The following is a 12,214-nucleotide window of genomic DNA, read 5'->3' on the forward strand; positions in this document are numbered from 1 at the left end:
GTGGAATACTGGAGATTCGTGCCGCGAGCACCAGCTTCTGTTGGTACCGGGGCAAGCTCACGTATTGGCACATCAGGATCACAAAACACCTCCTCAATTAACTCGCGCCAGGTTGTTAATTCCCAGGGCCCCAGCCACCCCTCTCGTGTTGCCATCTCCAAGCGGCAATCGGGTAGGTTTGCTCCGGTGGCTGTGTACCCTGGGTCATCAGGGCTGCGAAAGACCCTGAAGGCCGCTGGGATCTGTACGGAAGACAGGGGCGGGTTGATAACTTCGGCCTGGCCTGGGCTGTATGGCCAGTTCCTTTGCACTCTCTCCCACCAGGATCTCATGGGGACTTCACTACGGTTTCCACTTGCTTCTTGTGGGTCGCCGTCGAGTAGGCCCATAGATGGTGCCGAAGGTCCCCCAGTCGCTGCTTGTGATAGATCAACAGGAGCGGCAGCACCCTCACCTTCCCACGAGGCGGGTGCCAGGGTTTGTATCGGCTGAAGAAACTTTCTCACCTGCCATCCGTCGGCTGCTCCAGCTTGCACCAGCAGTCCATTCAGCTGGAGTACGGAGCAAGACGCACAGAGGAGCAGCCTGTGTCCATCCCATTGGCAGACACAGTCCTTAAGGTTCAGCTTTGTCCCCCGCAGATCCCACTGGATGACGAAGTGCATCCTTGGTAAAAGCGCTATACGACAAAAACCGCACACATATGCATCCAAAACCTTCACTGGTTTGTGGGTCATACGGTCAAATTCTTTTCGTCTTCCAGAGACACGGTGTGGTTTCTTGTTTCCGGGTCCCTGCCATGTGAGGTTAAGGGTGGTCGGCAGCAGGCAGACCACACAATCATTCTTGATTTCTTTCCATGTTAAGACTTCATTCTCTTCTGAGAGAAAGCCTTTCTTTGCATACTCCAACTTCTTCATGGCTCTTCCTGCCCAGAGCCCCGTAGTACTCCTTCTCATGTTAACCACCCCTTTGACATTGGCCACTCTGACAAAGGGTGGTAAAGCTTGTATGTGGGTGGCCATTTTTGAGTTCCTGGTTGCTCCTAGTACGGAACTGGCTTCAGCTGCCCTACTCCTTGGATTCCTTTCTTCTTGAGTTGAACAGTATTACTGTCCAAAATCTTGACAATTATGTCTGATTTATCGTACTTGGCTTTGACTGCAGAGTTAGAAGCACCGACCTGAGCCTTGATCCAGACGCGCTGTCCTACTCGAAGTGGCACCTTTTGCGCAAGCTTGGGCTCTTTATCTTCTGAGCCCCGCCCCACTTCCTGTGATGTGAAGGGGCGGCGCATCAGCTCCTCCGCTGGAGAGGGCCTGTCACTTCGGTAGCGGTCGTTCAGGGTTTTGGCGATTTCCAGGGTCTTAGTGCTCCATTCTCTCGAGTTGGCATTTTTCCCAATCCAACTTTTCACCAAGCCAATGGTCCTTTCCACCACCCCGTTAGCTTGGGGGGTGTATGGGGGAGAGTAGATCCTCATTACCCCATGCTGTTGGCACCACTGGTCCACTTTTGCGTTGCGAAAATGCGTTCCGTTGTCGGTCCTGAGCTCTTTAGGCAACCCCAAGTAGCCACAGACTTGGTCCAGCATGCTAACAACACTGTTGCCATTAGCTTTTCTTACGGCTTTTGTGGTTACATACCCTGACATGGAGTCCACAAGCACCAACAGGTACTTTTCTCCACATTTACCCGGTACCCCTAAGGGTCCTGCCACATCCATGCAGATAGAACCCCAGGGTACGGTACTTTTAATGGTGAGTCCTCCCACTCTTTGTCCTCTCCTTCCTGCGTTGTATCGACCACACAACTCACAGTCTTGAAGGATTCTGCGGACTTCTTTTTCAGGAATCCAGAGTCGCTGCTTTTCCAGTTCCCTTCGTGTTGGAACGGTGCCTGCATGTCCAAGTGCTCCATGCACTGCTTGCACCACCTCCTTCACGTTCTCTTCTGGGACTACCCGTCCTTTGGGCAAATCTTCCCATTTCTCGATCCCAACAAAGACAATTTGTCTCATCTGGACGAAACGATCCACTTCTTCGTTTCCTTGCCAATGAGTTCCTGCTCGCGTGTGGGCCCTCTGGTGCACCACTTCGAGCTCCATTGTTAGCCGCAATTCGGCTATTTTTCTCCATAGGTTTTCGTGAGCTACTTTCTTGTTTTTAGCACTCTCAAAACCATTTTCTTCCCATATGGACAGGTCTTCGTTAAGGGCCTGAGCACAGTAATAACTATCAGTTATGACTCTAGCGCGTTTCACCTTTCTTCGCTCCAACTCGAGCAAACCTTCCAGTATTGCTGTCACCTCCCCGGTCTGGGCACTGCCGGGGATTTGGCCTCGTTGTCTGAAGCGCTCCTTCTCATTGTGCTTGAGAATGAAGCCCCAGTAGGCTTTGTCGTCTTGTCCTTTTCGCGAGCCGTCGGTGTATAGAGTCCACTCTTTCGGTTCGGCTGGCTTCTCGTCCTGAGTCGTCTTTTTCTTACTCACAGGTTGTGCAGGGCCGATTTCGAGGTCTGGGTCCAGCAGGATGTCTTCCCAACGTCCCCATCTCGCGTTCGTCGCCTTCGTGCTCTCTACCGTGGCTTTTCTTAGGAATCGATGGACCTGGCTTTGCGTGAGGACCCTGATGCCCTGCCCCTGAGCAAGGTCTTTCAGGGTGCTCCAATACCTTGCCAGAACTGCCAACTCCTTCTCTTCTGCTGGATATTTCTTTTCCACGGAGGACAGGGTGTAGCTCCACAAAGTGACTATTCCCCCGCCCTCGTTGCACACTTTTACCACTGCGTCGTCGTCGTTGCAACTGACCTCTGCCACCAGCTTGGTTGTAAGGCTTCGTGGCTCCAGCCGCAAAGCGTCTTTAATGGCTGTCTGCAGGTTTTCCAAATTGTTTTGATCCGTTGCGGTCCATTCCCACTTCTTGTGGGCGTCTTCTGGCTTTTCTTTTCGTAGTTTTACATACAGTGGTCTTGCATACTTCTGGTAGCTAGGGACATGGTCCCTAACGTAGTTGCAGAGCCCCAGCACCTGCTGTAGTTCGTTCAGCGAGGTTGGCGGGTCGATCTGCTCCACTTTTTCCCGGAATCCGTCTGAGAGTCCCAGGTCGTTGGAGACCTGGAATCCCAGGTAGTTCACTTGGAATCGTCCAAATTGGCATTTTTTCAGATTCAATTTCAAGCCTGCTGCTGTTAGTCGTTCTACGACTTGTCTCAATTTTTGCAGATGTTCTTCTTCGGTGTCATCCGCAATGAATACATCATCGATGTAGATTGTTGTCTCTAGGCCGTCAAGTATATCCATTACGGCCGACTGGAAAACATTCGGAGAGTTTTTGTAGCCTTGCGGTAGCCGTTCCCAGACGTACGCTTTACCTTTGTGGGTGAACGCTGTCTTGCCTTGGGAGGCTTTGGCTAGCCTCAACGAGAAAAATCCGTTTGCCAGATCTATGCAGGATTTGTACCTTTTCAGTCTTAGTGTCTTCAGCGTCCCTTGTGGGTTGATCAGGCTGGCGCGGTTGGCGACAGTCCTGCGGTTGAGGGCCTTAAAGTTGATAACAGGTCTCCATCCTCCTCCCGATGACTCAGGCTTCTTGACTGCCTGTATTGGGCTGTTTGTGATGGGATTTGGCTCCTCTCGCACCACTCCTAGTTCGCTGAGCTCCGTGACTATCAGGTCCATTTCTGCAACGGCCCCTGGATTCAGGGGGTATTGGCGAACTGGCGGGTGTACACCCCCTTCTATGGTGTGGGTGTATTTCGCACCCATGTCTCCACAGTCATTTTTGAACCTAGCCACTCCGGCTTTGGAAAGTATGTCTTCTAGCGTTTCTTTTCCCTCCGGAGAAAGGTCGCTGTCATCGATTTGTTGCTTAGTCACTTCTGGAATGTTCACTGGTTTGTACCACTCCGGTGATAACGATCCCATCTGGATTAGTTTTGCCCCGAGGACTCTGAGTCGCTGTTGTATTGGGGTTCGATTTCCTGGGCTGCTATGCAGCTCTTTTAAGTCTGTTATTGTCATTAAATTGTAGGGTCCTAGAGCCCATACAACTCCTTTCCAGACGCCAAACGGAATCTTTTTGATGGTTCCGTCGGCTAGTTGAACAGTCAGGTGTCCTTTTGTTTCAAGGCATTTGCGGGTCATCGACACTTCTGCACCAGTATCTACCTGATAGGGGATTCCATCCACGTCGGTGTATATGTCGTCCCCCACCCAGTAGGCATGATCCACTGTGACCCGCGCCCGCTTAGCCATTACTTTCTCTGCCCTTCGCTCCCACCTTCCAGGCGGGAGGCACGAAGGGCCTGTTTCTGTTCTGTCGTCAGCTTGTTGTAATCCTCGGAAGAGAGAAAACCGCTCTTGTTGGCTGGCGGGGGCCGTGGCCCCTCCTGTTGTTGATCCGGCTGGGCCCTGTGGTAAACGCCCTGCCTCTGGAAGCCTTCTTGCCTTGGAGCTTGCTGCTCCCTCTGGCTTCCTTGTGGACCCCGCTGAGGTCCTTGCTCTCGCGGGTAGCCTTGGTAGCCTTGAGAACCCCTCCGGAATCCTGGCTCACGCTCGTAGTTTTGTGGACTCCTCTGGAATCCTCCCGACTGCCTTCTCTGTGTCTGTGAAGGACCGGGTCCCTCGGTGGGCCTTGCGTTGTCATACGAGGGCCTGGGAGCCGGCGGCTTCGGCTGGTTTCCTTTTTCTCTTTTCTCTTCCAAGTGTTTTTTCTTCAAATCCCACTTTCTTACCGTTTCTTGGATTTGTTCGGTGGTACTTTTGTTGATGTTTAGGGTCACAAAATCGATGTCATTCATTAGGCCCTTTGTCAGCTTCCTAAGGACTTGCACACTTCTTTCCGGCGGAATCGCCTGTCGCAAGGCGTACCATGCCTGGGTGAGAGTTTGCCCTTTGTCTAAGCTTTTTCTTGCCTTGTCGATGTGTGACTCCTCGTCTTCGCAGTCTTCCAACACTAATCTTCGGTAGTGCTGTTCCGCGGTTTCTTCGGGACCCATCGGTTGGTCCGTCACATGAGCTAGCCACAATCTTTTCGCCTCATCGTTTGTGGAGCTAGCTTTTACCATAAGCCATTTCTGCGTCAGGTATTCTTGCACCGATTCTTTTGGGTCTCGGTTTGTCACCATCGCCTTGATCTTTTTGAACTCACCAAAGCTCTGGGTGGAAGCCCGCATCTTTGTTATGCAGTCATTTTCTTCAGCGGTGGCGAGGCAGCTGCTTCGTGCGAGGCTCTGCCCTGGAGGTGGCTGTTCGTCCTCGCTGCCCGAGATGTCTTGCCTCCGCGCTTTGTCTTCCTCCGCTGCCAGCTTGTAGGCTGCTTTCTTCAGGCGTCGCAACATGACGTCGTACACGATTGTCACAAAGCCTGTGCGAAAGTTACCCGTCAGCTCCGTGGCTGTTGCGAGGGAGCCGTAGGTCGGGGCCATTAGAAAATTCGCCCATTCTCTTTTTGTCGCGTAGACCATTGTTCCTTTCATTCCTTCGAGGTCGTGCAGCCATATTTCTGGAACATCATAATTTGTTTGACCGACCTCTGGAGCATAGGCTTTTCTTCCGTCTTTGGTGGTCATGGGCCCGTAACGATCGTCTCGGGGGAATTTCAGCGAAGCCGTGCACACTGAAACTAGGGGCAGCGCGTTCTTCTTGCCTTTTCTGCTTCCTATTCTCAGGTCGGTCATTCCTCCCGGAGCCTCGTATTCGATGGAGGTCAGGCTTGGCGCTGTTTCTTCGTCATCTGAACTTACATCTGCGGCTTCTTCCTGCGCCTCTCGTTCTGGTTCTGCTGACGGCGAGGCCGGCTGAACTGGTTCTGGCGTTCTTTGTGGAGCCCTGGGACTTTCCCTGCTCCCGCCTGGACTTTCGAACCTTATCATGTGCGCTTCTCCGCCTCCGGAGTAGCTCATTGTCTGCACGCCGACGGACTCTGCTGGGCTGGGGAACCCCCGTGGAGGTTTGGTTGGCACGGGGGTTTCCTCTTCTGTCTGCACCGCTACTGTCCGGGGAGAGGGGATTGGAGTTCTTCTTTCCTTTTGTGGTTTTTCCTGACTTGAGCTGACCTGTGGACGTCGCTCCTCCCGTCCTGAGGGACCGGGTGTTGATTCCTCGTAGCTCCTCTGCTCGGTCCTGGTTTCTCTCTTCAATCTTACTGATTGCGGGAGCCGTGGCAGAACTGCTTTCGCAACTGGGGCGTTCTCGTCCTTGTATTCCGGCGGTCCTGCCCTCCAGTTGTTTGGCCCCTCCGTTTTGAAGAGGGGTCTCAGTATTCTCTCTTTTCTCTCTTGGTATTGGGCCACCGAGGTGACTATCACCAACTCGCGGATTTTGTTCCACCCGTGAGGAGCGTTCATCAGGAGGTGCAGAATCCTCATTGCCGCTTCTTCGGCTACCTCCCATGGTAGGTTGCCGGACCTGGCGCCGTCGTTACATATAACGACTCTTTTGAAGGACAATTCACTTGCTCGGGTGACACCTTTTTCTAATGCCTCCTCTATGCTGTCCCGATAGGCGTCTTGATCTTCGCCATCCTCATATCCTTCGATCGGTACGTGTAGCACCGCATAATGTCTTGATTCTCCGCCGCTCGTAACCACCACCTCCTCCTGTCTTTGTCTGCATCCCGGGAGGCGCCCCTCAAGTTCTTCTTTGTAGAGGCTGCCTGCCTCTCTTACCAGATTCTTTCTGAACCGGGAGATATGAGGCTTTAGATGTGAGTTGGTTAAGACAACCAGTCCATGGCTGTCTATGTCCCAAGGCTCTCCGAAGTGGTTATATGCAGTTAACCCTGTCTGGTTCGCATATTTTTTGGTCCCCTCGGGCATCTTTTTCAACTTTTGAAGATGGTCTTCTGGGTTCGGGGAGTGAACATGTCTGGTCTTACCCCTAGCTTTCTGGGGCCGCCTCGGCTCTGGGCCGTTGTAGTCCCGCAGGACCTTTTTTACTGCCGCGGCAGCGGGAGTCCCGGATTGCATGGAGGGCGGGAGCAGTTGGTACTCGGCGCTCCTATCCAGCGTTGAGTCGTCCCTCGGTTCGTCCTCCTCTGAGATCTCCCCGTCTTTGCTGCTGTCCTGGTCTTTCTCTCCTTCGGACCCCGTGGACTCCTCTGACTGGGAGTGCACGGAGACCTCGGTGCTGTGGGTGCTGACCTGATCGTCGCCGTTCCCCTCAGTATATTCTAGGTTGGTGGCTATGTATGCCGCTATTGCGTCTTGCTCTTTTTTATTTTCTTTATAGCGGGCGGTGGCTATCACTTTCTGTTTTATAGTCACTGCCCCCGCTCCGATTTCTGCGGCGAGCATCTTCACGACTGAGTCATATTCTTTTGACGGGCTAATAATGGTGACTATTTTTCCTTTAATAACCCTCATTACTACTAGCCACCATTGTAGCCACTCTCCCACTTTCTTCTTGCCTGAGGGGGGTCCTTCACACCCTACCACTGCCGCCACCATTCCGGACTTATGGGTGAGGGGAGCAAGATAACCCCCCTCCCTTTCGCAATTCTTTTTTACTTCTTCTCCCACCTTCGCTCTATCTGCTTCTTCATGCAGCACGATTAGGTGTTGTTGAATTGATTTGTCCCAGGTGTCCCATCCTCTGCCATTCAGGATGATCTGATGTTGGACGTTGCTTCTGCCTCTTGGAGCCGGTGTCGGTGTCTGTACTCCCGATGTCGCTCCGTGTGGTCCAGCGTCGTCCTTCTGCTGGTCCGGGCTGTCATCTGTTGCCTGGTCCAGGGGCGATGTCACTGGCTCGCTCTGCTGGGGCGTCGCCGTCTGCGGGCTGCCTCCGTCGCCGTCGGGTCCTCTCTGCTGTCCGGTGGCGCTTCCTCCATCAGGGCCGTTGGCTCGTCCCGCTGGGTTGCCTCCGCCGCTATCGGATCCTCCGGGCGATTCTTCCATCTTGGACTTTGTCTTTGTCTTTGTTGTCTCGAGTCGCCTTCCTCCCAAAGCCTCTCGTCGCGCGTTGAGGAAGGGATGGGATCAGGCTCTGGTCCCTCTACAGGTCGGGCGAGTCTGGTCGATTCTCCCCGTCGCCTGCGGATTCTCCTGTGTTGGCCTGTAAATACCACACACAGCTTCGATTCGTGGATGTCTTCGCAATCGGACTTCTTCGAGGCTTGGGCAGCTTTACTTTCTACCCCAACGCCTCACCTCAGGTCTTTTCGTTCACGAACGACAGCCTCTCTTAGCTGCCGGGGTTCTTCTTTTGGACTCAACGTACTCCTTTTCCGTCGAGCCCCACGTTGGGCGCCACGTGTTAGATCCTGGGTACTTCTGGCCCGATACGGGGCTAATTACTGACTCAGCTCTCTATTAAAAGATTCTCGAGCTGGTGTTCTGGCGAGGGAACTCGCCTGGCTCCGCTAACTGCCGTTACTTCCGACGTCTACCCTGCTTCCTCCGGTCAGAGCGCGCTCGGCCGAGAGACCAGTCCTGACCCCGGGCGCTCCCACCAGTCGCGTCGGTTATGGCAGCTTCCCTCTTATGGATCCGCGCTCTTGGTAAATGCCAGGTTAGGTTTTAACGGCTAGGATTAATTCTTGCTAAAACCGTAAGGGGTTGTTAAGTGGATTCGGTCTCTAGGATAACCTTTCAGAACTCAGTTGTTAGACATACAATAGCTTTAACTTTTTACTGTCACGAGGAACTCTTTACTACTTAGGCAAATTAATGCACTTGAGGATTTCACTTTAAATGCAGATTAGATATTTATTGCAGGTTATATTTAGTTAGTTTGCAGGGGTTACAGCTACAGCTCACATAAAATGTCACTACACATGATTAGTCAATTTAATTATCTTCTTCGATTATACTCATTAGTTTTAGTCGCCGAGACGGCTCGGTTGGAGCTGGATGTCCAATGGTGCGATGAAAAAGGTTCTTTTGGAGTTGTTAGGAGCGAAGGTCAGGCCTGACCCTCGATCCTCCCGCTCCGCAACGGAGCCCGTTCAGCTGTTCTCAAAACTCAGTACAAAGTCTTTCTCAGGCAGCTGCGGCTTTCTCAGTTGTCCAGATGTTTAGAGGTGAGCGGTGGGGAGAGTTTTAGAAACTTCGTCTTTTAATCTCAATGTCCACGAACAGAGGTCTCTTTTCCGTGAACAGAGACGAAGTCCTCAATACATCAGCTGCAGGCTGTAGTATCTTCCTCCGATGCGCTTGGTACGGCATCCGCGATGAAATCCCAGCTTTGCTCTTTGCAAGCATGTCCTTATATTCCTCATATGGGCTGTGATCAGCCCCCACTTGTTTGGTCCATTACTCATCCCCCCTCCCTCTGGAAAGGGCGTTAAGCCGAACATTGCCTGTATGACTCAACTTATTACATCAGTTTCTGGATCTTTCCACTTGACTACACCCAACATCTGGTCTTGATTACAGCAATGTCATTCTTGCCCAATACTTGCCCAATACATTTATCTCAGCTCCACAGAACACACAGAAACATTCATTACATTTGTTTAAATCATTTCTATGAAGTTAAACATTTGTTACACAATTGATTAGAACATTTCGTTATATTTATTCATACATTTTCTCTGTTTGATTACATTTCAACGTTGAATATATGCTTTGCGCTCTTATAGCCTGACTTCTCTCCCTTGAATGTGTCGACATGTTACCGAGGCAGCTATGAGAGGTCAACTCTTCTTGACAAACCCATAATACCCGACTGCGCCTCATGTCACTTTACCATGGTAACTGTCTCCAGAAACAACAAATTCCTCCACTTACCACCTGCTACAAACCACTGCTTCCAACCCTCTGCCTCTGACATCTCAATGACACATCACATTGCACAGATCACACCACATTACCTGGTGGAACTCCCTCTGATGCTGGACGGCCCCCACGTCGCCTCCTATGGGCAGCTGCTCCGACATCTCCTCGTCCTTGGCGGTCAGCCATTCTATGATCTCCTGCAGAGAGAGCTGCAGCTTCCCGCTGTTGTCGGAGAAGGCCTCCAGCCGCACCCTGCCAACACACACACACACACACACACACACACACACACACACACACACACACACACACACACACACACACACACACACACACACACACACACACACACACACACACACACACACACACACACACACAGACAGTTAGCTCAGCAAATGCTCTCCAACACTCCAACCAAATACTGCAGATCAAATTTGGTCACAACTAGGGATGTCAGGGTTCTTGCCGTAACCACAGTTGCATAACGTCACAGTTTCATTCCTCTAAGAATCGTAGAAACTACGAAATCTGTGGTGTCCTGATTCCTGCATTGCAGCCCACGTGAAAACGAATCTGTTGTCTGCCAAAAAATACTTTTGAATTGGCCTGTGTGGGAGCATTTTGGATATCTAGCTAATGTAATAAGCAGAACAGTTTAAACTCAGCAGGGAGTAGTTCACTACGTGTTACTGTTTACTTATGCGGGAATATCATATTAGAAACTGAGGAGGACTGTGGGGGAGGGGCTCTCTCTCTCTCTCTCTCTCTCTCTCACTCTCTCTCTCTGTGTGACTCTCTGTCTGTGTGGCCGACATTCTATATAGCCTATTCCAATAAAACTATCATTCATTATTTTAAGTAGCCCACTGTCCATAATGCCAAGACAGTATTAGCTTTGTTAACATCCAAAAGATAAAACTTCATCAACCTTTGAATTGAACCTTCAATTCTAATCCAGTAATGACGCAAGGGTCGTTCAAAACAGGCATTTATTTCTAGATCAAACAGAAACATCTTAATGCAATGTCCTATTCCGCTGTGTTTTGCAGAGGACCTTGATTGACTCTTCACTGTTCTTAATTTGGGCAACTATATCAAAATGCAGACGTCAAACTGTCAGAAGTCACATTGTTGACACTGTGAGAAGGTCAACGATTTGCTGTCCCCGAAGGCCACAACTTCACCTTGAAAGAGTTATGAAGGGAACAAATGGATTTAAATGAGTTACACCTCACTGATCATGTCACTCTGGACAATTCTGTATCTGAATGCTGTATTTTAACATAGTCATGATTTTTGAACAAGCATGGGGTGGCGATGATGATGGTGTGTGATAAATAATTAACCATTAAAATGTGTAAATGTAATTATTATAGTTGACCATTTGCAAAACCCCTCTCCCGAACTCTACTGCACAATACAGTTTCATTATTTTAACGTCTTCAATCAATCATCAACCAGTGAAGATTCTTTTCTCAGATTTTACCTCTGGTATAAATCAGGGATCCTTTGTTTTGAAAAAGATGTTTTAGATGCATATCTGCCAGTAAAGTAAGCAAGTACACGCAGAACTGGGTATCATCTGAGCCGAACCATGCATTTCCAAAATACAGGACACTATACAGTAAGTCTTCCTGCAACAGTGTTAAATCACAATGTCACAGCAAAACAAGCACAACGTATCTTGTGGCACATACTAGGTGGTGAGAGGTTTGTGTGTTGCTGCAGGTTTGTTTGCATCAACCAGGAACAAGAAACAGAGAATGTATCTGCTTGCCACCTGCCAGCAGCATGAGGGATGTCTGAGGCAACGATACTGCTCATCAGTGGCACAGCTGGCACTGGAGGGGTGAGGGGAAAGCGGTGTAAAAGTGTCCCAGTGTTTCAATTACACACCAGAAGCCAGCACTCAACTATCATTTTTCGTGCACATCACAATTTGCCAGCACTGTCACATCAGAGACGAGGAGTGTAAGTGAGAGCAAGAGCGAGAGTCAGAAAGAGAAACAGACCGTCTAAGTGTCACTGCTCATGACTATAAATGAGGGGGAACATCTCAAAAATGTAATTGGTCTGATATTCAGATGAAAGTGGAAGTGAAGTCAGAGGAACACTGTAGGATTGAAGAAGTCTGAATGTAGTCAAACACAATAATCACAATTTTGCAAAAACATATGGTTAACATAAGCAAATCCTGTGCGGAGTCCAAGAAAACACTCACAGCTGCACCATTAGCATGCAACCATCAGCAAAGTCACGTGAACAAAGGTCAGGCGATTTGAACTGAAAATTGGCACAGATGAGCGCTGACACATGAGGGATTAGGAATCACGTCAGGGAGGCCGGCTGCAGGAGGGCACGAGGGAAAAAGCTTTGCAACTTTAAGGAGGAAAGATGGAAAGGCGAAAACAAGCTTGTAATTGGACTTTTCAGAGTTGATAGGCCTCTTTGTCCCCGTGTCAGGAAACCTGTGTGAAGCAGACCGCGCTGC

At 50.4% G+C, this 12,214-nt stretch overlaps 1 protein-coding gene across 1 annotated transcript in view; it reads right to left on the reverse strand.

The window, feature by feature from the left end:
• Nucleotides 1–12,214, reverse strand: part of drp2 (dystrophin related protein 2) — a 149,460-nt gene that overhangs the window by 64,579 nt on the left and 72,667 nt on the right. Inside the window, exon 3 of the mRNA XM_079268873.1 lies at nucleotides 9,816–9,972. Within this exon, the coding sequence (XP_079124999.1) occupies nucleotides 9,816–9,972 (157 nt within the window). The remainder of the gene's footprint in view (nucleotides 1–9,815; nucleotides 9,973–12,214) is intronic.

This window comes from Melanostigma gelatinosum (genome assembly GCF_949748355.1).
Source record: "Melanostigma gelatinosum genome assembly, chromosome: 5".
Taxonomy (NCBI): Eukaryota; Metazoa; Chordata; class Actinopteri; order Perciformes; family Zoarcidae; genus Melanostigma; species Melanostigma gelatinosum.